Below are 24,205 nucleotides of genomic sequence, written 5' to 3'. Positions count from 1 at the left end.
CGGATCATCCTTGTAGGCTCTGGACCCGTTCCAACAGCTCCACATCCTTATGTTGGGAATTGCAGGACACAGCTCTGCACGCAGCCTGCTCTACCCCCGCTCTCACCAGCAGCGCTGCCGCTCGCAGTGAACGATCCGCTCGGCCCCGCTACGGGAGGAGGGGGGAGCTCTAAAGTGAATCGAAGGCCGGACGGCCGCTGTCTCCCCCCACAGGCAGGGCTGCAGCCGCCCCGGCGCCGCCTCCGCGTGTCTCGCTGCGATAGGAACGAGCAGCTGGCCCCGCCCCCGCCGGCCCCGCTTCGCCGCGGCCCCTCCTGGGTCCCTCCGGGTCTCGCAGCGCGGAGGACCCCGCTGCGAGCCGCTCCCCGCCCAGAGCCAAAATCCTCGCTGCCTTCCCAGCGGTCTGGAGATGTGCAGAGACCTACGGTAAAAGCAGTTTTAGTTCGGGTTCTGTTGTTTTGGGTTTGTTTGTTTGTTTGTTTGTTTTTTTAAATTAGAAGTGTTAAAGCAGTGCGTCTCTAAGTGGAAGTAAGCGCGGTCACCGCCGCTGCAAGGAGCTGCTGTTACGAAAGCTGAACTATTTAAGCTAAAGCAGAGTTAAGCTTTCATCCGAGTAATTGCATTTTTTAAAAGTTAGGCAGAATGCCCCTCTGTTTTTTATAGCGCGTTTTCTTTCAAGCAGTGTTTTTCCAGGCGCTGCTCATTCTTTGGAGAGGACAACGCCCTGTGTTCGGTCTGGGCTGTGTGAGCAGATGTGTCGTCTGTAATCACCTCTCTTTGCAGCCTTTCCCCATCTCAAATGCAGGGTCAGAGCTGGAGGCAGCTCCAGTTGGCCGAGTTTTGACTGTTGTGAAGTTCAAAATAACATTAAAATTAGTCTTTGGAAAGTGATAGAATATGCATAACTTTTCTGGGAAAATTTATCCATATGCATGTAAGTGGGAAATCCATTCTGTCCCAGTTCTTGTCTGGCTTTACACGACCACTCCCTCATGTTTGCCAGGCTGATAAAGGATGCTCACTCTCTAAAACTCCAAACGAGTGTTTAGTTTATTTCCCAGCATTTTCGGTATCACTGCCAGCTTACACCGAAAGCAAACTGTTGAAACCTAATACAGTGACTAGAAATGTAAAAGTCTCTGTAGGATTTTTCCTTAATTATCTCGTATCAGATCCTCTTCCTTTTCTAGGGCAATGGGAAAGTTGTGGAGCATGTGCCCGAGTGAGTCATCACTGAAAAATGCCACATGATTAAGGGTTGTAGTTCCTTTGTTTCATTTCTCCACCTCTACCTCTTCAAACAGAGCAGAGCAGAGGAAGCACCAAAAGCCGCTGGGGCCTACTGTAGCAGAGTAACCTCCTCCTCGCTCCCTGTGGGGGCTTGCGCATGAGCTCATCTTGTGAAACAAAGGTCATGTTCCAAAGGAGAACTGCACCCGCTGGTGTTATATCCTGTTTTTGCTGCTGCTGAGTTGATTGGGAAACTTTAAAGGAATGAATCATAGAATAGTTTGGGTTGGAAGGGATCTTAAAGTCCATCCAGTTCCAACCCCCCTGTGATAGGCAGGGACACATCCCACCAGATCAAGAAGCCCAAGAACTGATCCGACCTGGCCTTGAACACCTCCAGGGATGGGGCATCCACAGTTTCCCTGGGCAAAAATGCTGTCAGAAATTACAGATTCTAATTGTAGACCATGATTAGAGTGAAATGTTTCCCTGCTTCTCTTGGAAGACCTTCCTCCTTAATATGAGGCATATATGTTGACTTGTCATGTATGTTGACTTGTCAATGTTAATATGGGATACTTTGCCTTGATAATCCCATTGGTGTTTGTATATTGTGCAGTGTTTGTGTTGCAGTCGTGGGAGCATGGTGTTAAACATCAAGGAGTAAAATAGCTTGAGCCTTTTATAGACACACAGTCTCTGCTTGTTAATGCCAGCAGGAAGTTACTGGAGCCTTGTGTGTCTTTCTGTGAAGTTTTAGATTGTTATTATTTCCTGCTCCCTGGGGGTGGGGCAGAAATCTGCCCCTGGTTTTGACTGTGTTCTGTATGGACTGTGGACACCATAAAACAGTTTAAAAATATGAAGATACCGGTGGTTTTCTGGTTTTGTGTGGAATGGAAACTATTTGCAGAGTGAGGAGTACATATGCCTGCTAATATTCTCAGGTGTTTACTTCGAAAAAATTCTTCTTGTGAACCTTTTTTACAGTGTACTACTCAGGGTCAGAAGTCAGTGCAGTGCAGACTTAGACAAACATGCATGTGACACAGGTGGTTTTTTTCTGCCGTGTGTGAGAAATTCATCAGCTTCAAAATCTTGCACTTTGTTCAGGGAAGTCTGGAAGCTAACTAAATTCAGAAACTTGTATTTAACTGAAGTTTGGTACTATCTCCTCGAGATATGCTTTCTCTCAGACCTTTTGGGGATAAAAGGACAGCTGAGGTGCCCTAGATTTTCTTTCCAGAGACCCTGTTTCTCAGAAAAGTCCTTCCTCTGTGGAAATTTGAGCTGATAGTGACATAAAATAGGCAGTTTTACAGAAGACTCTTCCCCTCACCAGTCATTTTGCCTTAGCGTGCCAAGGGTTTTCCTGGTTCTTTGAATACAAGAGGAAGAGATTTTTGTTGTTGTTCCGCATGTAGGCTTACCCCTTTCACACAGTGTCACTGATGTGACATTGCAGTTTCCTTTTATCTCAGTGATGGTGATGTTAGACTTCAGCTGTTGCCACACTGGAAGGATGGGATGTCATCCTGAGGGACCTGGACAAGGTGGAGAAGTGGGCCAGTGTGAACCTCATGAGGTTCAACAGGGCCAAGTGCAAGATCCTACACCTGGGTCGGTTTCACTGCAGGCTTGGGGACGATGTGGTTGAGAGCAGCCCTGCGGAGGAGGACTTGAGGGTGCTGATGGATGAGAAGCTCGACATGAGCCAGCAGTGTGTGCTCACAGCCCAGAAGGCCAACCATGTCCTGGGCTGCATTGAAAGAAGCATGGCCAGCAGGTTGAGGGAGGGGATTCTGCCCCTCTACTCCACTCTCGTGAGACCCCCACCTGGAGTACTGTGTCCAGTTCTGGAATCCTAAACTTAAGAAGGATATAGAGCTGTTGGAATGGGTCCAGAGGGGGGCCACAAAGATGATGCAAGGGCTGGAGCAGCTCCCACACGAGGACAGGCTGAGAGAGTTGGGCTTGTTCAGCCTGGAGAGGAGAAGGCTCTGAGGAGACCTTCCAGTACCTGAAAGAGCTCCAAGAAAGCTGGGAAGGGACTGTTTACAGGGAGTTGTAGTGATAGGATGAGGGGCAGTGGCTTTAAATTGGTGAGGGGCAGCAGATTTAGACTAGACAAAAGGAGGAATTTCTTCCCTATGAGGATGGTGAGGCACTGGCCGAGGTTGCCCAGGGAAGCTGTGGCTGCCCCATCCCTGGCGGTGTTGAAGGCCAGGTTGGATGGGCACTTGGGCAGGCTGGTCTGGTGGGAGGTGTCCCTGCCCAGGGCAGGGGAGTTGGAACTGAATGGGCTCTGAGGTCCCTTCCAACCCATTCATTTGCTTAGGGACATGGGTTAATGGTGAACTCGGCAGTGTTAGGTTTATGGTTGCATTCAATGATCTTAAAGGTCTTTTCTAAGCTATACAATTCTGTGATTCAGTAACTCATTTCAGTGCCCAGGTATCTAGACTGAAAGCTGGGTTTTACATTGTTGTTGCTTTTCTCTTCAGTTGTTAACAGCTATGATGAGTGTATCTGTGACATTTGCAACAGTGGTCATATCAGATAAAAGGGCAAAATGTTATGCCCTTTGCCTCTCGTGGTGAAGCTGAGCAGTGTACACCAATAGAATGTATCGGGCTTTCCCCAGCATTCCTGCTCTCATAATATGGTGACATGGTTTTTGGACGCAAAGTTATACACTGTTTTAGTTTATACTAAACGCTTCATGTTGCTCTTAGTTGTTGGAGGCTCTGCAAAGGGACCTGAACAGGCTGGACAACGGGGCTGAGACCAATGGCATGAGGTTTAACAAGGCCAAATGCCAGGTCCTGCATTTGGGGCATAACAACCCCATGCACTGCTACAGACTAGGAGAAGTCTGTAAAAGCTGCCTAGAGCTGCCTAGAAGTCTGGAAAGCTGCATAGAGGAGAAGGACCTGGGGGTGTTGGTTGACAGCAACTGAACATGAGCCAGCAGTGTGCCCAGGTGGCCAAGAAGGCCAATGGCATCTTGGCTTGTATCAGAAACACCGTGACCAGCAGGTCCAGGGAGGTTATTCTCCCTCTGTACTCGGCACTGGTGAGACCGCACCTCGAAAACTGTGTTCAGTTCTGTGCCCCTCACCACAAGAAGGATATTGAGGCTCTGGAGTGTGTCCAGAGAAGAGCAACGAAGGTGGTGAGGGGGCTGGAGAACAAGTCTTATGAGGAGCGGCTGAAGGAGCTGGGGTTGTTTAGCCTAGAGGAGGCTGAGGGGAGACCTTATTGCTCTCTACAACAACCTGAAAAGAGGTTGTGGAGAGGAGGGAGCTGGCCTTTTCTCCCAAGTGACAGGGGACAGGACAAGAGGGAATGGCCTGAAGCTCCGTCAGGGGAGGTTCAGGTTGGATATCAGAAAAAAATTCTTCACAGAAAGAGTCATGGGGCACTGGAACAGGCTGCCCAGGGAGGTGGTCGAGTCGCCTTCCGTGGAGGTGTTTAAGGAACGGGTGGATGAAGTGCTTAGGGACATGGTTTAGGGAGTGTTAGGAATGGTTGGACTCAATGACCCAGTGGGTCCCTTCCAACCTACTGATTCTGTGATTCTATGTCATGAAAACAGTCCTTTTCTTTCTGTAGAATTCTTGCAAATGTTTGATGCTAGATTTACCAATACATATACTTTTTCTTTGATAGAAAACTGTACAAAACACATCAGAAACAAAACTCTTCAACTTGCTGTGTTGAAAATACTGTGGTTCTGAGTGTTTGAAAGGGGCAGCTTCTACTGGTGTTTCATTTCTGTTTGTGAGGTTTGTGCTGTTTGCATTATTTACATTAGGGTTACATGTTGTTCCATTTCTTAGAGCAAATGGTACATATAATTCTCACAAGTTCCTAAGTGATGTGATGTGATGAGGGAAAACACTGTCTGTGGTTGTTCATTTTGGGTTCCAAAGGACAGAACTATCAGAGAGGATAGGTGTTCCTTTCTTTCTTTCTACGTTCTGTAGCAGGAGTGCTGTAATTGTGCCCTTCAGGTATTTAGTACAGTCTGCGTAGAATGCACATAGGGGGTTGTGATGGGCTAAACAGAGTATCTGCAGTTAACTGTCAGCTGCAGCTGAATGCTCTGTGTTTCTGAAAATGAGCCAAAGTGGCCTTAGTGCTGTTTTGAGAACTCTGTTGGATATACATTAGATTTCATTTACACTGTGGTATGGAAGTGCAGGAGTCCTTAAGCTGGTTACTGCTTGGGTCTCCTACTGTGGTGGGTTTATTATATTTTACAACTTGCCCATCCTGCCCTTCCTTACCTTCCCGTTTTACTTTGCTTCTGAGGGTGGAACCTTGAGGTCGTGGGAACTTGTCATCAACAAGATAAACAGTGCTTTTTTCCTTTTTTTTTTTTTTTTTAATACTGATGGCTTGCTGTTGTGACTGTCAGCAGCAGCTGTTGGAAGAGAAAGCCACTGCAGTAAATCTGCCTCTTTGGGTTAGATGTAGATGGAGGGGAAGGTACCCTAGGATCTTGCATTTGGTATGCTTTTTTATTGGGCAGTGGAACCCAGTCCGTTGGTTTAATCAAATACAATTCTTACTACTTTTTTTGAGGAAAGTCAGGTGGATGTATAAGAGCTATTTTTCATTTAAACTGCATTGGAATAATAATAAAAAAAAGCATGTAGATGAATTTCTCATCTCCTTGATGCATGAACACATATGATTGTGACGTCCAGAACGTGTAACACAAACCTGAAAATGCTTTAAAAAGTATTGTGCAGGTGCTAGACTCTTTCAGTATATTAAGCTTTGAAGTTGAATTGTCTTTTGCTTTTCAGAATGGTTTAAACAAAGCTGTACAGTGTCATGACTGAACTCATCATAAGAGCTAAGATTTGTCTTCAGATTGCTTATTTCACCTTTCCATATAGGTAATGGGTATCAGAGAAGGTTACAATAGAATTTCCATAGTTTGTGGCAATGGAAACTGAGCACAGCACCCTACTTACTTTGTTAATCATAAGAGTGGGGTTTTTTTCTAGTTTTGAATTTTTATTTCAGTTTTCAGTATGGTGAAACATGAATGTCACATGAAGAAAAAGGCAGTCTGTAGTTCATATATACCTTCAGAGTTAAGCAATTTGCATACTTAAGGCTGGAATTTTTTCTTTGTGTGTTTTTTCCATCTTTGAGCATGGAGAGGTGTGTGTAGAATCCTTAAAACTCCAGTAACTCATTCAGATTGGAGTCACTTTAAATGATAGTAGTGAGTAAGAAAATCTACACTCCTGGATTTATAGATAATGACTTTTTAAAAACATTACATATTATATGGTGACTTATTTCCTTTATTTTTACTTCATTTAAGGCAAGGTGTATGCCTGATAGCAGTGGGTTTTGGGAGACTGGGATGATGTTAAATCTTTGGTCTACAATGTGTGGTTATGCTACCTCTTACCTCCCAAAACTCTTCCTGAGAAATGCCTTGGAAGTTTTAGGGGAAAGGAGGTGGCAGTGAGTAGGGGGGTGGATGGTTGCTGGGAAGAGATCAGAGTTTTAGACTTAAATTGCTGTGGAATGTAACTCTTATTTCCAGAAATACTTGAAATATCACTCATCAGCGATTTAATGACTTGTTTCACTTCCTATGGAATTTACAGACTTGCATTAAGGTAATTTCACTTTAAAAAGAACTTTCATTTCTTTCTGATTAATATGACCTACCAAGTACTTTTTGTTCTGTAATGAACAGCTGGGAGAACCCCTTGAGAGGAGGAGGTCCATGTAGATTACGCTGGCATTTTGCTTGTAGGTGAAATACGTCAGATAGAGTTAACTGTGAACTTGTGCAGCAGATTGTTGATTTAGTACCTTTTAATTCTCTCTCACAGATCTGCTTTTATAAAAATGCATCTATTCAAGTATGAACACCAGAGAAGTGCTGCGGTGGACGTGGGCTTCATGTCATGTTGGCTTCCTGTTTAAAAAATGGTAGGCTGACAGTTTTAAAGGGACAGCAACAAAGTGATGACCAGGTGCCAAGTGCCAGCTGTCCTTATTCACCAGATTGAGCAAGAATTGGATAAAGAAGAAGAAGATGTGATGGTTTTCCTGTGTCGAGATCTTGCTCCTGACTTGGTGACTGCCAACCTTAGAGAGCTCTTGATGGCTTTGAATGAGAGGGAGAAACTGTCTTTTTTTGGCCTGTCTGAATTGTTGTACCGAGTTAAGAGGTTTGACTTGTTGAGGAGGATCTTGAAGACTGAGAAAGCGACAGTGGAAGCTAACCTTGCCAGAAGTCTCAGAATTGTCCCAGATTATAGGTAATATATGTTTCAGATTTCAAGGCAATTCTATTTTGTTAAAAATGTGGGGAGGTTATTTTGGGGTTTTTTTTGTGTTTTCTTTTTTTGTTTCTTTTTTTTTAAGTATGTCTTAATGGTAAAAGAAAAGCAGAAAAGGGCATCATATCTAGAGTCATAGTGAAAAGAATATGTCATTTAGTCTCTAAAATATGCCTTAGCAGCTTTTTCCAAGTCATGGCATTAAAAGCATCTATCTTTAAGGAGTTTGTGTATGTTAGTAAAAGCAATAATGTTTGTACAGTTCTAATGGATAGAAATGATGCTTTAGAGCAACATCATTAGTTAAAGATACTTTCTTTTCTAGTTTGTTTTGGACACGTAGCCTTGTGGTATAACTTTTTTTTTCAGGGCACCTGTCTCTTAATACTTTCTACTCTGTAGTTTTAAGATACTTAAATTAAGAAGCTCCAGTTATTGTCTTTGAGAGGCTTCAGAAAGAAATGTATCTACTCATAAGGAAGATTTTCCCGTGTTAACTTCTCACTGAAATAAATCCCTGTACCTACTAGTAAAAAAAAAAAAAGGTGTTACTACTAACTACTAGTTAAAAGTTAAAGGTGTGTTCTCTCTCATTCTCTTACTTCATATCTATTGGAATATTAAGCAAGTATTTTGTAATTGGATGTTGGGGCAGGGTAGGCCTTTTTCCTGGGTTTTTTTTGTGGGGGAGGTGCCTTAAGACTGGAACATGGGAGAAATTGGGTAGTTGGGCAAGGGTGGGATGTTACTGAAAGCTAATCCTTTAGAAATACCTAAACTTTATTTCAGGGTACTAATGGTAGAGATTAATGAGAATCTGGAAAAAGAAGAAGTGAGTTCCCTTGGCTTTCTACTCAGAGATTACGCACCTCGTATGAAAATGGCAAAAGATAAGGTAATGTCTTTCTCTGGCATCTTCTCTGGAGCAGTGAGAGATTAAAGTGAAAAGAGAAATAGCTAGACAGCAAAGGAAGGGAGACGGCACTGCAAGGCATAGCGAGGCAGGAGTAAACAGAAATCAGGAAGTGGTGAAGTGACTTCTGTTTAATTTTTGGTTTATAATTAATGGAAAGAAGCATGAGAAACAATAAGAGAGAACAGTGAAGTCTTGCTGTAGTGAATGGTCTTAGCATGAACCTCACAGGCAGAAGGCATTAAAAAAATAAATCTTTCTTCAGTACTACTGGTCTAAAAGTTCATCTTTGAAGGATCTCTAACCAGTAATCGTATGAAATGTAACTTGAATTACAGGGTCACTTTTTATGTTTGTGCTCTGCTTCACTTACAAAAGAACAGTTCCCTTTTAATTATGTCCGCCTCTGTACATTTGCATTCTGCATATTTGTTTTCAATGTTCTGAGAAAGTAGATTCAGTAGAGAGGGTTCAGGAAACTCGAGCACTATGCGTAGATTGCTGTCATCTTCCTTTGAATTTTTTTCTTTTTCTCTTTAACCAAAGGAGAGAGGCCCTGAAAATTTTCTGAAGCTTATATTACCTCTTACTTTGTGGTATGTGAGGTAACGTTCCAAGTGGCTGGCTTTGTAGCAACAGGGAAATGCAAAACTGTGTCCTCAAACACTTTGATTTGTTTTTAAGAAAATCACTTCCTAGTTTTCATTGCTCCTATGATGATACAAAGAATTCTTAGACCTTCCAGATAATTTTCTTAGTGTTTCAGAAGGCGATGTCCCTACTTCTTGAATGTAGAACCTATATGACCTCTCCATGTTATATTCTGGTTACTTAGGAGTAGAGTAAAAGTTACTTGTGTGACAATTTGGTTTTCTGTTACTATTCTAGAGTTTTCTCTCTCTTGTAATTGACCTGGAGAAACTAAATTTGGTGGCTCCTGATCAACTGGATTTGATAGAAAGTTGTTTTCAAAATATTCACAGGATAGACCTGATCAGGAAGATTGAGAAGTACAAACATGAAGGTAAGATGCTATTTTCGCACCAGTTACCCTTGACAGGTGTAATCTTACTGAAGATAAAATTATGAATTACAAGTCAGAGTATTTGCATGCTTAATAGACTTAAGCTTTTAAAACAGTTGATATATCATGGTGTATTTCTTTCTGTGTTTTTGTTAACTTTTCAGCTTTAATGTCCTCCATTCGTTCTCAGCCAGCATATGTAAATGCACTTCAGGCATCTCTCCCTAATCTCAGTTTGATTGATCCTCCTTATAATTCTGGGGTAAGTACGCAATAAATCAGACAGATCCTTTCTTTCTAAATATTGCTGGCCATTGAAAGGGGATTCATCTTTGCAGAGCCTAAGGAATGAGTGATTGCTAGTAACTGAAATATTACTTGATTTATTTCTCTTATTCCAGCGACTTGCTGGGTTTAGGGTCTGATTTAATTCTTCTGACTTAGAAAGTTAAAGAGCTTCTGTGACTTTTCTCCTATTAGTTGGGCATATAAAATCAGTATGTTAAAATCAGTATGTTAATGTTTTTTCTACTACTTTGGGGAGTGAAAAGTTTGACTGTTTATTCTGCTTTGTACCTCTGGACTTTGCAGGGAAAGTAGTTTGCAAAGTTAAAAAGCTGAAGGTTATGGCTTTTTAAGGAGAGCTTTTCAGATTAGTTTTTTTTTTAGGTGTTTTGTTTTAACAGAGATATCTCCATATGTCAAGCCATCGTATCCTATTGCGTGTAGTATTTTTTACATTTGGATTAGACCTTATACTGTAATAGTATAACCTTAATTAAAGTCTTTAGCCTTGCTAAATTTAGATGGGATTATTTTTGTCGTGTATTCAGTAAATATGTATTTATAAAGCTTGCATGCAAGACACCAGAGATGCAATTAACAAAGCCGCAACAGCTTTTTCCAGGCTGTTAATGGGAAAGAGTTTACATTGATTTTCCATATTATGATAATACTGATATAATTTCCTTTCTAATTCAGTGGAAGTTCCTCCCTGTTGCTCTATAGGAAACAAAATTCACATCTTCAGAGGGTTTTTTTGTTTGTTTGTTTTACTGTTTTAGGGATTAAACTTTTCTTTGCTGTTCATGGCAAACTGATAACTTTTTTCTGAGGAGGAAGGTTTTTTCTGTTTGTGGTAGGGTTTTTTTTTTTGACTTGTTATTTTGTAATTCTAACTAACTGACAGATGTGAACCCTAAAATATGTAATTCTTTTATTGAGGAAGAAAAATACTATTGTGTTGTATTTTGGAACACATGATTATCAATTCTTGAAGAGAGGGAAAGTATACCTTTTTTTCATTATAGATTCAGGATGTGAACAAAGGAAAACCACAAAGTGGACAAAGTCTTATTGTGGGTAAGAGCATTTTATTTGAATTTTGATAATCTGAAAGAGACAAACAATGCATTTTGTTGTATCAGAAGGACTGTTGTTTGATAGTTGTGTTTATGGCTCATCCAGTTGATATGGCCAGGAGCAGAGAGTATTTGTTACCTCTGAAAACTGAGCCTTGTCTTATTGTTTGCTCTTGTATTTGCTTTGCTTGTGCTGCCAGGTCTTAAAACTTCATTGAAATTGTTTTGGGCTTCCACTGTCACAAGTTTTTAACAGAATAAATAGTTTATTAAATCATGGAAAAGGTTAACTAGCCAACAGTGGAGGCCCATGTAGTGCAGCTGCATCCATTAAGTCTCAAGTAGGAAGTATTTGTGTCCATTCAGTAGTGGACTTTCCACTAGGCCAGCCAGGAAGTTGTCCAGTGTGTACCAGTTTCCTACGATGTGTATTGCATTCTTTCTGGAAACCCCAGATACCTTTCAAATATGGTGATTTTTAAGAGTAGTTGTCTGGATTCTCTCAGTGTACTGTTCTAGTCACAAGTGATTTCAATCCAAATAACATTCTAGAGGTGAAAATTTGAGGTTTTTTGTTTTGTTTTTTTTTAACTTCAGTAGCATACATAGAAGTGAAGAGGTCCAGATGAGTGAGAGCTTGGCTGAACTAGATAGATTCCTCTTTAACAGATTTGATATCAAAGAAATGTCACTGGTACTTGCATACTGAGATTACTTCTGTATGTTTTAACTGCAGCAGAACCAGTCCACATGTCCATTCAGGAATCAGGAGTGATGTCACACAAGGTATGTGCTTGTGCATATATATACAAGTAAATGTGATAAAAACCTCTGCAGGTATTTAGTTTTCTTTGTGTTTCATTTTGAGATTTCTTTTAATTGCCTGTAAATAGAAGAATGTGTACATCCATATCTTCCTTGGATGTAAACAGGTTTTATGAATTCCTTTTGCAGAATATATTTTTAATACAAAATGGAAGCAGCAAGGCACAAAATGCATCTACATATGGTGTGCACACAGAACTCATATGTTTATTAGTGGAGGCTGAGTCAAAATCTGTTCTAAGTCATACCGTTTGCCATCTGCATTAGAAATGGCAGGGGGTTTTGCATGCAGTAAATTTTTTTCTGTATTCTCTTATTGCCCCTTGCTCTCCAGGTAGAAGACAGACATGCTTTCGGTATTAGTGATAAGAATGGACTACTGCTATTTTCAGTTGCTCTCCTGTTGGCCAGGAACCAGGGAATTACCTACAGCAAATTGATTGTAATTTTTGTAAAGGAGAGAGGAATTGTGATAGAATCATTACGGACTATTTAGGAACAAGGAGGTTGTTTGACTGAATAAGGAAGTAAATATTGCTATGATGAGCAATGTGTGCTTGCATACCTGAAGAACACAGAAGTTCTCTATATCTCAGTACTGGCAAAACGAAGCTTACAGCTCCTAACATCTCGATAGCAATCACCCTTTAGGAAATTAATTTGGAAGTACTATAGAAGGGTCATTGCTGTCATAGTCTGGGTCTTTAAAAAGACCCTCTACCCATACAGATTTGGGTGAGTTTTGGGGTTTGTTTTGGCAGATGTAGGGTGTCTTGGTTTGGGTTTTGTTTATTTGTTTTACATTTGAAGATCTGCCCAGAGTTAAAGTTCAATCTCAAACTTGCTTCTCTGCTTTTTGGTACAGTCTTAGTCTTTGTTTAAGGATCATTATGGTAGTAAGATTGCATAACACAAGATGCAAAAATTAAGCCTGCACTGGGGTAGCAAAAAAAAATCATTAATCTACGTCTCATGATTTTATTTGTTTTTGTTGTGTAGATAAGAGGTGTAACATCCCAGTAGATAACACTTCTGCTGGCTACTCTATGGAAAAGCAATAATTTTAATTGAATAGATCTGAGATGGTTACATTTGAGAAAATAATCAAGTTTGTAAATGGAGAGGGTGACATTAATTCGGTGTATGTCCTTCACGTTCCTCAGGTGAATGGTAATCAGTACAGAATGCAAAGTCAGCCTTTAGGGGTATGCCTGATAATAGACTGTATTGGCAATGACACAGGTAAGTCTCTGGAATATGAACTTCCGTGTCTTGTTATTCTTAAATAATTACAGCAATAAAAAATATGATGATGATGTACCAGGCAGGATAGGGTAATGTTAAGTTCCAGTCATACAGCAGGTTATTGGTAAAGATAGTGTTTCCCACAAAACCAAAGCTATTGTGGATTTGAAGCATAATCATATCGGACACCACAGATTTTGACTAGCTGAAGGCACGTGGTCCTTTATTAGTAATGCTCCTAGGCTGGGATTTTTTTCTTTTCTTCTTCATTTAGTTTAAAAATGAAAGAACTCCACTGCACCAATTTGCATGTAAAATATAAGGTATTCAATGACATGATTAAAATGGGGTTTTTTCCTGATTACCTTTTTAGAATCCAAAAATTAGCTTCTTGCATAACCAAAAAAACCCACTCTCTAATCATTGGACTACATGAGGCTAAAAATGAAAATGAAGAGATTAATAGACTAAGAAAGGTAGGGGAAGAAGAGGATTTCTCATAACTAATGGTCCTGCAGAGAGACTGACTTAGAATTACTGATGTGGTTGTTAAAGAGCAGTGGATGCAGAGCACAGACACGGAAAGTAAAGTTTTGATGTTTGCTTGACAATAGAATTTTAGGTAAATGATATAAAACAAGGCATTTAGTTTGCCAGTAGGGTAACAGGAACAAGAGATGATTTGCAATCCTGCCATAGATGGAGAAAAGGGACAAGGAGGGCATTTAGTTCAGTTGCATAAAACTGGAAAGCATCTTTTCAGTCTGATTTCAGTCTGTCCTACCAAGTTCATCAATCTCTGGCAAAAAAAAAAACAAACCCAAATCATCCAAGGCTGCAGTTGCTGGATGTAGAAATAAAACTGTTCAATCTAGAGCAATTCTTCACTTCTACTCTCAAAAAAAAAAAAAAGGCTGACTTTGCATCAAGAGGAAAATAAAGACAACTTGCCAAGGTCTGAAAGACTGCAGGGAAAGGGAGGGGCAGTTCTTTGGATCAAACATTTTGCTCTGTCCTGTTACCTGCTTCTGTACTGTCATGTGGTTCTCTCTTTCATGATAGCTTTAGAGAACAAACGACACTTTTGATGCATGAAACTTATTATACGGCGTTAATCTGAAGGTAGCATGACAGTCTGCTGCAGTACCAAAATACTTACTCAGATTTCTGTTTCTGTTTCTTAAAAGCAAATGCAAAAAGGGTTGCTAGAGAAGTTTCATTGTGATAAGCTAAAGAAAACATAGGGTGTGAAAATAGCCTTGTTTTAAAAAAAACACCCTCTTTACATTGTGTTGTCTCCAATGGGATATGAGCATGTGCTGGCCTGATTTATTGAACAGGAGTGGGGGTTTTTATGCCAGGTCTGACTTTTTAAAGTTAAACAGTAAGTATAAAAGCAGGTAGGGCATGTGCAGTGGAGAAAACAGGAAGGAACTGTTGTGTCAGTTCATAGATACAGATACACAAATTTAGATCTACTCTTCCATAGAAGGCACAGATGCTTTACACAAGCAATATAATGTGCAGACCCCTTTGTCACAGTGATTGCTACTAATTACAAAGATGTGCACCAAAAAAAGATATCAATGTATGTGCTCTTCCTGAGCTCATATGGTCATTTCAGTCCTTGTACAAAACCAGAAAGCGTAAATGTGATAGAGAAAGTCTGCTGATTGGAAAGGACAAAAATGGGTTACGTGTTTAGCATCTCGTATGTCAGATAGACCTGCAAATCATGGCTTCACTGCGGTTGTGCCAAAACACCCACAGCAAGTCTTAGTCTGCTTCAGTCTCTCTGCATGTCTGCCTTGGATGCAGAGGCAATTATATTGTGTGCGTCTCAGACATTTAATGTCAGCAGTGCTTCATTGGCATTTTAACATGCTAGAAAGCAAGACTTTCACTGAAATACATGACTGTGCTAGTGGGATTCAGGAGAGGCAGGACATTCAGCAGTGCTTAAAGGAATTTCTTAGAAATGCATTCACTGCTGTGTAGAGTTGTTGTCCCACACCATTTCTGAAGACTACAAATACCATAGAAAGAGAAGATGGTAGGGAGGATGTTAGGCACTGAATCTGTGGCATGTATTAGAGTCTGTAGCTGTCCCAAGATTTAGTCTGAGGAAGCTGAGTCAATAATAGATACTGCAGGATCAAGGATTTAACAGTTGAAAATGCCCAGTGGAAACAATGTGAATTCATCAGAGGCTGATAAAATTCAAACTGAAATGCACCTTCCTGTTTTATAAAGAGCTGCTTTTGGCTTTTCCATTTCGAAGCCAATCTTTATCCTCAAGTTGTAAACAATCAAGGGGAGAAAAGGGTTGTGTTTCTTTTCTTTTATATAGAGTGGAAATGCTCAAAAGTCAGTGGAGGTTTGCTGGGAGATGATTACTGCTGAAGAAACAGATGTTTCTAATATCAGGGTGCAGCATGTAATGCTTTTGTCTTGCCTTAAAGTAAAATTGCTGTATCCAAAGCTTATAATGTATAATTCTGATTAATTGTTAAACTAAGGTATCAGCTCTAAGTTTGTTTTGTTTAATATTTTTTAATTGTGACACTTTAAGCATGTGTATGGTCTAAGCTGACACCATGTTTTCTAATTTTGTGTGTGTGTACATGCTAATGAGAGAAGTGTGAGGAAAAGCAACTCTCCTTGCTGTAACTCTCATTTTGCATATGTACTGCCGCCCTCTAATGGAGAAGTGCTTCATCGAGTGTGTGACTGCTAAACGGAATTGATACAGAATCTTCCACCTGAGTTTTGAGAGCATATTTTATTGCCTAAAATAGGAAAGATTTGCCTCTGTATTACCAAACTGGAAAATCTCTTAAAGTTTTTGAATTATTTTACAAAATTTAATGAAATAATAGAGTAATGAAACTCTACAGTTCCTGTTTATCACCTTGCCACAGTATAGTTTGTACCTGTCCTGCATTTTGCTGAGGGAAGTTACAAGTTCTGTTCTTGTTTTCACTGTGGGCTTTTTAACAGTGTAGTCGGACAACTGCTTCGCTGCCAGTTGCCTCTGAAATAGCTGCTGCTGACTAGGAGTTGTTAAACTTTTGAAGTCAAGGGACAGTCTAGCTTCCCGTCTCTGTAAGGCATTTTACAGAAACATAGAATCATAGAATCATAGAATCACCAGGTTGGAAAGGACCCACTGGATCATCGAGTCCAACCATTCCTAACACTCCCTTAAAGAATGTCCCTAAGCACTTCATCCACCCGTTCCTTAAACACCTCCAGGGAAGGTGACTCGACCACCTCCTTGGGCAGCCTGTTCTAGTGCCCAATTACTCTTTCCATGAAGAATTTTTTTCTGATATCCAGCCTGAACCTCCTGTGGCAGAGCTTCAGGCCATTCCCCCAAAAAACATGGCACTTGATACTTCCTGTCATATCAGAAATTGTGCATGGGCAATGTACGTGTGGTTTATATTGAAGATACCATGCTACAGGTATGAGTCATGGTAGTAGCTTGTGGTTTTCTGAAGACCAGAAAACCAGTACCAGTGGTTTTAACCACCATGTATCTGGTTTCATTCCCATATTAATAAACATCCAAAGTAGTTATTCAGAACATGGCACATTTTCCTGCAGCACAGGTTAACACAAATACAGTAGAGTTAAATCTTGGGGTTTGGCCATCCAAAGTTAATTTGTAACACATTTGAAAGGATTCATTGTTCAGCTTTGTTTTCTCTGAAAATGCCATTCTATCACACTTTAAGACTCCAGTGTCCATTTTCCACCTGGAACTCAGCACTTAAGTCCATTTTATATAACAGGAAGTATAAATGACTGCAGCAGGTTCCTTTTTGACTGATGAAAGGGACCTTCTGTGTTTCCTATGCAGTTCTGCACCTATAATAACCATTCAGAGTAGTCTTCTCCTGCCTGGTGATTTAACTCCTAGAAACTAAGGACACTGACTCTAAATGAAAGCAGGCAAGTGCCTGTAGAATTTGGAATGGATCACGTGCTAAGTAATAATGTCTTTGTTATCATGAAGTTCATAACTCATGGTAAAGACAACATGCATATAGCACTTAAGTATGTAAAGTACTGTGATCAACATCAAGTACTTCCAATTTTTTAATTATTATGGTGAAATAAACTCATTTTCAATAGCAAAATATTTTAAATGCTATAATTCCATATAGCTGAGATTGAGCTTTGACGTGCTGTGATTTAACTGTATCTTGCTTTTTTCAGATATGTTGGAAGAGACCTTCAGAGGCTTAGGCTATGATGTTCATTCTTACAGATACATAAATATGAACACTCTAAATCAAACATTACTTCAAGTTGCAAGGCTGCAGAAGCACAGAAATTGTGACAGCTTCATTTGTATATTAGTCAGCCGTGGAAGTCCTCAGAGCATCTCCTGTACAGACCATGCCTTTTCTGGATTCCCTTTGGAACAAATAAAGAAATACTTTACAGCAGACTCATGTCCTGCACTCCTAGGAAAACCAAAGCTTTTTTTTATTCAGACTTACATTGTGCCAGAAAATGAGCAAGAATGTACTAGTCTGTTGGAAGTAGATGGGAATAGTGAGAAAATAATTTCTAACACACAATTCCTTCGGAAAGTTACTATTCCCCAAGCAGCAGATATCTTTTGGAGTCACTGCAAGGTGGATATATCTATACTAGAAAAATCTCCAAGTGCATCCTCCTATTATCTGCGTTGTCTGTCTGAGCTACTCCGCAATCCTCATAAAAGGTAAATTAAGAAAAGAGTTAAAAAATAACCCTTTTCGTGTGACAGCTTGCTGTCCTAGAGAAAGAGAAACCTTAAATTTCTTCCCATGTTGTTCTGAAAGGTATCTTCATGCTGTGTGATAGGTTAAAAGACAAATATACCTGGTCCTGGAACAATGGTGTCGGAAGGTAGTCTAAAGCAGGAGTGAAGTTCCTGGTTCTGGAGAGCAAAATTAAAGAGCGTTATGGCATTGGGACTTGCAGAGTGAGACAGGGAAAAGCAGTCTGGCTATTGTATGTCAAAGCTTTAGAGTTGAATGAAATGCAAAGAGTAAATTTATTTCCACTACCTCGTGACCTAGGGGAACTCCAAAACCTCTTCCTCGTGGAGGAAATGCAAGCGGAATCCAGGCACCACAGAGCTTGGTCCTTGGTAGAAGGTGTGAATCCCAAACCTGCTGCTTTGCCTGCATTTATCAGGGAAAGGTGGAGTAGTTTGCCAGTGTGCTTTGATCTTTCTCACAGCAGCATAGGAATCTCAAGCGTGTTTCTAGAATGGCCCTGAGTTTATCACAGGCCTATGTTACCTAAACACTAAAAGTTCTACTTATCAAGGACACACGACTAAGCAATGATTAGCAATATTTAATGTGGTTTTCTACACCCCAGTGGCAAGGTCACTTGAACAAGTTTTACAGTTCCTCCTTGCCAATCTCCTGTTATATTCCCATAGACAGGGTTGGAAATCTTCCTTCTACAAGATAACAAGGCACACACTAGGCTTCTGTCAAATTGAGGATTGCCTTTTATCATTAAGAAGGGTCTGCTTGCAAACATAAAAAGTCAGTGCCTAAGTTCAGGGGAAAAAGGCAGTTGAGAAGGAAAGATTTTGTCCTTTCTTTAGATATAATTAGATCCTCCGTTCAGGGAGCCACTAGTTTGCCAATTTGTAATCCTGAATTTAAATTCAGAAAACTCCAGTCTATCAAAATAGAATATCAAGAAGAATCTGAGCAAAAATCAGATATGTTTGGATATATAACTTACTAACAAAGGTTTTCTTTGTACAACTGATCTACCAGGGAGCTAGCAAGCATTTTGCAAGGTAGTTGTCTGCTTAACATTTAGTACCTTTTTACAGACCCTAAAACCTTGTAATTAAATCACAGATCATCATGTCAGCATAACAAATATCACAACAGTGATTTGGGTAATAACTGATTGTCTCAAAAATGCATATTCAGCCTTGGGTTTGAGAGATGTAACCTCTGCAAGAAAAACTGAAATTTGAAACTTTCTCCTCACTGAGTCTAAAGTTGTCTTCTCTCTTGTGGATTCTTAAATGGTGTCTCGCTTCATTTTTTAACAAAGAGCTTTTACTTTTGTTGCTACAGGAAACTCTCTATATTAGATATCCATACGGAACTGAACAGGAAGGTCGATGATTGGAACAAGACTGTTGGCCCAAGCCAACAATACTCACTTCTGCTCCAGCACACACTGAGGAAGACACTTGTCCTTTCTCCCACTTAACTGCTCTTAGAAAGGACATGTCTGAAGCGGCTAAGGAGAAACGCTTACTATGGTTATCCACAGTGTGGATCCACACACTTTCACTTTATGCATTTTTATTGCAAGTATATCTAAAGCGCCTACTGCTTCCAAACTCAGGGATTTAGAAGCATTTCAGTGTATTAAGGCGCTGGATTTCATATTTTAATACAGAAGCGTCTGAAAGCTTGGATGAGAATGGCAGCTATCATATAGCGCTGCAACAGATCTTGCAACAACATACAACAGGTAAACAGAGTGGAAAGGGCTTTAAGCTGTTGGGTTTTCAAGGGTTTTGTGTTCTTGCTGTGTCACTGTTTGGTTTTTAGTATACCTATTAGTAGTGCACCGATCTAGGTTCTTTTGTTGATGCTGAAAACAAACAACAAACTAGTGCAAACCACTGAAATAGCGTGCCTCCACACACTAGCAAAACAGAAGAGAGAGATGATCTTACTTGGATTTATTTGGATTCTGTCTGCCTGTCTGCCTAGAGGTTGTGATTCACCTAGAACCCCATGTTGTCAGTACTGGTCACAGCACACAAGCGTTATTATATGTTAACAAATGAGACAGTCTGCCATGTTTTAGGGTAATTGTGTTTTTCACTGATCCAAAACCAAGTCTGGATGTGACAGGGCTTTGCAGTGATCTACCACACAGTTAAAAAAATGTGCGATTTTGGGAGATATTTTGTGGGAGCTGAAATACACTTCACACTTCTTGCTCCAGACATAGCTGCAAAAGTGCACTTTATCATTGTTGAATCTAAATGTTGTGTAGCAGCCACTGGCTCTTAAGGATGGATTAAATTAAACACCTCAGCCTCACTGATTTTGCTTATGAAGAAGGACATGCCTATTATTTTTTTTTCCAAGTTTCCCTTCTGAAGAAGACATGAGTGAAAATTGTCCTAAATACAGATATCTTTCTCCATTGGAGCAGATGTCTAATATGAAGAGTTCAATTAACCTCGTTATATAATAGTGTAGACTGGATGAGTTGTTTTGAGATTTATTGTTGCTGATTTTACGGCATTCCCTTCCCTTCTAAAGTAGGTCACTTGCAGACTTTTAATGCTTCTAATACAGTCTTCTGTACAGGAAAAAAAGTCAAGGCCTTGGCTTGCCCTGCATGGTTTCTGGTGTAGTTACACTGTACTTCCTTCTGACACCTGTTTAATGCGAGCACAAAGGAAAGGGAGTTTTGCTGATAATAAGGGATGCAAGTTCCTTGAGCAAATACACTGCAAAAAGATTTTTTGCTAGTGTACTGTGTTTGGTTTGAGCAAAAAGCATACTTATTTATGTAACTTCAACAATGCTTTTCATCGTAGACCCAAGCCTAACAGGCAGCTAGCCCATTGACACTATACATTGTATACTTATACATTGTATACTATCAGTATACATTAGTATATTGATAATAATTAGGAATAATTAGTAAGCTTACTCTGGTAGCAGTGATTTTTTTATTCCTTGATATTATGTTGTAGTACTTAGGTGTTGGCTTGACATATTTTTTTAACTTTTTTTTTTAAACCAGGCTTACTAAGTTTCATTCAGAAAAAAAAGCAAATGAGTTTTCAAGTAGCTTCTATAATTGAAAATAAAAGTAATTTTTATTTTACAAAGAATAGATATTAAAGTTTAAAAAGTGCTCAAAATCCTTAATTGTTAATGTGATGTAGACCCAGGCTCTCCCTGGCTTAATAGGTTTGTAAACTGCTGGTCAATGAGGATTGTTAAGAGTATTCAAAGAGCAGAAAACCATTGAAGAGGTTTGATTTTATAGCCTTTAACTGGTCTAATACAATGTCAATATGAAAATATATATTTATTTATATTAATGTGCCATTTTGTATAATATATAAGGTATATTTTGTATCATTGATTAAATCTTCACTCATTATCTTTTTATAATCTTGTGTTTATTTGCACGTTAACTGTAGAAAGCTGCATACACAGTTCTGATGAAAAAATTTTTGCACAATTCAGAAAAATAATTCACCTGCATTGCAAGCCTGTGCATTCCATACCTTTCTCTTTCCACTTCAGAAGCTATATATGTCCTCTTTAATAAATGTATATGGAATCTTTCTGATAGCCTTGAACTGCAGTTTTATGTAGGTACAGGTGGAAGAGGAAAAACAGAAAACAATTCTTTGCAAAATTCAGATGTTTTCTAAGAGCTTGTTCTCTGTGGGTGTTAAAGTAAAAATACTAAATCCGATTTCATGATGCTATAGAATCATAGTATAGTTTGGGTTGGAAAGGATCTTAAAGATCATCCAGTTCCACCCCCCCTGCCATGGGCAGGGACACCTCCCACCAGACCAGGCTGCCCAAGGCCCCATCCAACCTGGCCTTGAACACCTCCAGGGATGGGGCAGCCACAGCTTCCCTGGGCAACCTGGGCCAGTGCCTCACCACTCTTGTGGTGAAGAAATTCCTCCTTATGTCTCGTCTAAATCTGCCCCTCTCCAATTTCAAGTCATTGCCCCTCCTCCTGTCACCACAAGCCTTTGTAAACAGTCCCTCTCCAGCTTTCTTGTAGCTCCTTCAGATACTGGAAGGTCACTTTAAGATCTCCTCAGAGCCTTCTCTTCTCCAGGCTGAACAAACCCAACTCTCTCAGCCTGTCCTCATGGGGAAGGTGTTCCAGCCCTCTGGTCATCTTTGTAGCCCTCCTCTGGACCTGTTCCAACAGCTATAGGTGTAGAAATCAGTGCATCATAGTGGAGGAGGGAGAGGGGATGTGTCCTCCTTTCCGTTGGTTGTCTTCTAAGGCCTATCAAACTGGTCCTTTTCTTGAACTAGAGCCTTAGCATTTTTGGCTTTAAAAATACTTTATGTCTTAAAATTACATTCACATGTAGTCCACGCGCTCAAGCAGAGAACTTAGTATGTTGAATCAACAGGAGGATCTGTATTATATGTGATAGGTAATAAAAATAGCATTAATTTCTAACCCTAAATATTTAATAACTGACTATCTTACAGTGAAATAAAGCACATATAATTTTGAAACTCTGCTTTGTTTGTGTTTCATGAGGTAAGAGAAGGATTATAAAATGACAGATTTGGAATCTTAAAAGTCACTTCCTTTAGTGGCTGGTAAATGAAACAAATGGTGTGAAACAAAAATATGTTTTCTGTGGTTGTAGAAATAAAATGTGATTTCTGGTTATCATATATAGCTTTGTGATGTTAATAAATGTGATTTCTTTCATTTAACTTTTTTCCCACTTCCTTTACTAGCTTTTACATGTGGTGAGCGCTTCTGCCTTATAGACAAGTAAAAGCAGGGAGAATGGAATCAAGAGGAGGCAGAGCTGAGGAAAAGAAATACAGAAATTTCAAGCAGGAATAAGAAGGGGAATGGTAGGGGAAACCAGAGAAGAACAAGGAAGGAAAAGAAGATTTGGAAGAGAAATACAGCATCAATATTGGAAGGAGAAAGAAGAAAACAAGAGGAAAGTGAGAAAGGAAGAATAATAGTGGCTGCCCTTACAGGATCGAACAGTTGGCTGTTTGGGATTTTTTTGAGTGGTGCTAAATACAACTATTTACTTAAAATATTAGCAATAGAATATATTCTGTTACTCATAGTTTTGCGACAATGTAGGTTTGGAGGTTATGAAGTGTACATATTCTTCACCCTAGTGTGTGACAGTAAGTAAAATCCATGTTCCCTTCCTTAAGAAATTATGAAGAAACACTGTTTTGAAAACTGCAGAGCTCCTCTAAATAACCTTTAAAATGAAAAAAAGAAAGGAATCTCTTCGTGTCAGGCTGCTTGGATCAGAAGTGATCACAGCCCTCTAATGACAAAAGAGTTGTGGGGACATCATGTATTGTGCAGCATTCATGGTTGTCAGATGCTGGTTTTCTACATTGATGTCTTGACCCTATGTAGATTCTTAAACCATAGTAGTACTTCTTCTGTAATCATTCATCTAAGCAGTATTTATTGCCTTGACACCCCTTTAAAGAGAGGTGTGTGAGTAGATTGCACTGTACTCAACTGCATAGTGAAAAACAAGCTAAAGTACGTATTTATGTCTCTGCCACTCGTTTGCCTATCGGGACGACCGAACTGGCTCCTGGTTACCCGTTCCCACATATCAACACAGGTATGCAGAGTTACACCATAGCTACAGAACAAAGAATCAGAGGTGATCATGAAAACAGAAGTATTAATAAGATTTATGAATAGAAATCAATATATGTTGTTGTATGGTGGAAATGTCTTGAAGTATGACCCCGGAGTTTTTCAGATTACTACATACTGGTTCAGGTTGCACCAGCGGGGGGGCCAAAGCAACCCACTGTGTCCCTTACTAGTGGTGCCACTGGCAAAAAGTAAAGAAGATAATGAGCTGGGCTGACCAATACCCCAGATGTTATCACTCCAGAAGGGACGGTAAGGGGATGAGAGGAGCAAGTCATAATTGGAGCTCCCTCTCAGCTGGTCTGAGATCCCCCACCAACGTCAACACAACATCATGGATCCAATCCCTCCGAGCACTGGAGAATCTGCAAAACTTCACTTGCAGCAACTTCGTGGAAACATCTAAAAGACTTTATCACTGAACTCCAGACAGGTCATACAGTCCCTCACAAACCCTTATGGGATGCTAATATTGGTAGAGACTTAAAGCTTACATTCTTGACTTAGAATTGTAAAATTTTAGGTAATAAACTAAATGTTTAAATGCAGTTCTGGGTCCTACTCTGTCCCCCGCAGTGTGTGACACGTTATTATATGATTTGTATCGAGAAGAATATAAAAGGAGTCGGGCTGAGAATAAAGTTGTCTCACTCTGCATCCCAAAATGAGTCTCTGCAATTTCAAGACGCAACACCTCACCATCCTCATCGTGAAGAATTTCTTCCTAATGTTCAATCTGATTCTTCCCTTTTCCAATTTAAAGCCATCCCTCTCGTCCTATCACTCCATGTCCTTCTAAACAGCCCCTCTCCAGCTTTCCTGGAGCCCCTTCAGGTACCGGAAG

General features: G+C 40.0%; 1 protein-coding gene across 2 annotated transcripts; it reads left to right on the top strand.

Moving 5' to 3' along the window:
* Nucleotides 1-259: 259 nt before the first annotated feature.
* Nucleotides 260-23,909, top strand: CFLAR (CASP8 and FADD like apoptosis regulator). 2 transcript variants are annotated; one of them, XR_008450393.1, is made up of 11 exons: nucleotides 260-426; nucleotides 7,101-7,532; nucleotides 8,343-8,448; nucleotides 9,355-9,490; nucleotides 9,655-9,752; nucleotides 10,801-10,852; nucleotides 11,588-11,637; nucleotides 12,840-12,918; nucleotides 17,146-17,659; nucleotides 19,032-19,437; nucleotides 22,449-23,909. XR_008450393.1 is itself a non-coding variant. In XM_009559785.2 (10 exons), the coding sequence occupies exons 2-10, from the start codon at nucleotides 7,237-7,239 to the stop codon at nucleotides 19,168-19,170; spliced, it is 1,470 nt and encodes a 489-aa protein (XP_009558080.1). In that variant the 5' UTR covers nucleotides 260-426; nucleotides 7,101-7,236; the 3' UTR covers nucleotides 19,171-22,435. The 2 variants fall into 2 exon arrangements, 1 of the variants encoding a protein (XP_009558080.1); XM_009559785.2 differs by lacking the exon at nucleotides 22,449-23,909 and having other exon boundaries at nucleotides 19,032-22,435.
* Nucleotides 23,910-24,205: the final 296 nt, after the last annotated feature.

This window comes from Cuculus canorus, chromosome 6, assembly GCF_017976375.1.
Source record: "Cuculus canorus isolate bCucCan1 chromosome 6, bCucCan1.pri, whole genome shotgun sequence".
In the NCBI taxonomy this organism is placed as follows: domain Eukaryota; kingdom Metazoa; phylum Chordata; class Aves; order Cuculiformes; family Cuculidae; genus Cuculus; species Cuculus canorus.
The sequence above is the reverse complement of the archived record's forward strand: the minus strand, read 5'-3'. Positions and strand labels throughout refer to the sequence as shown.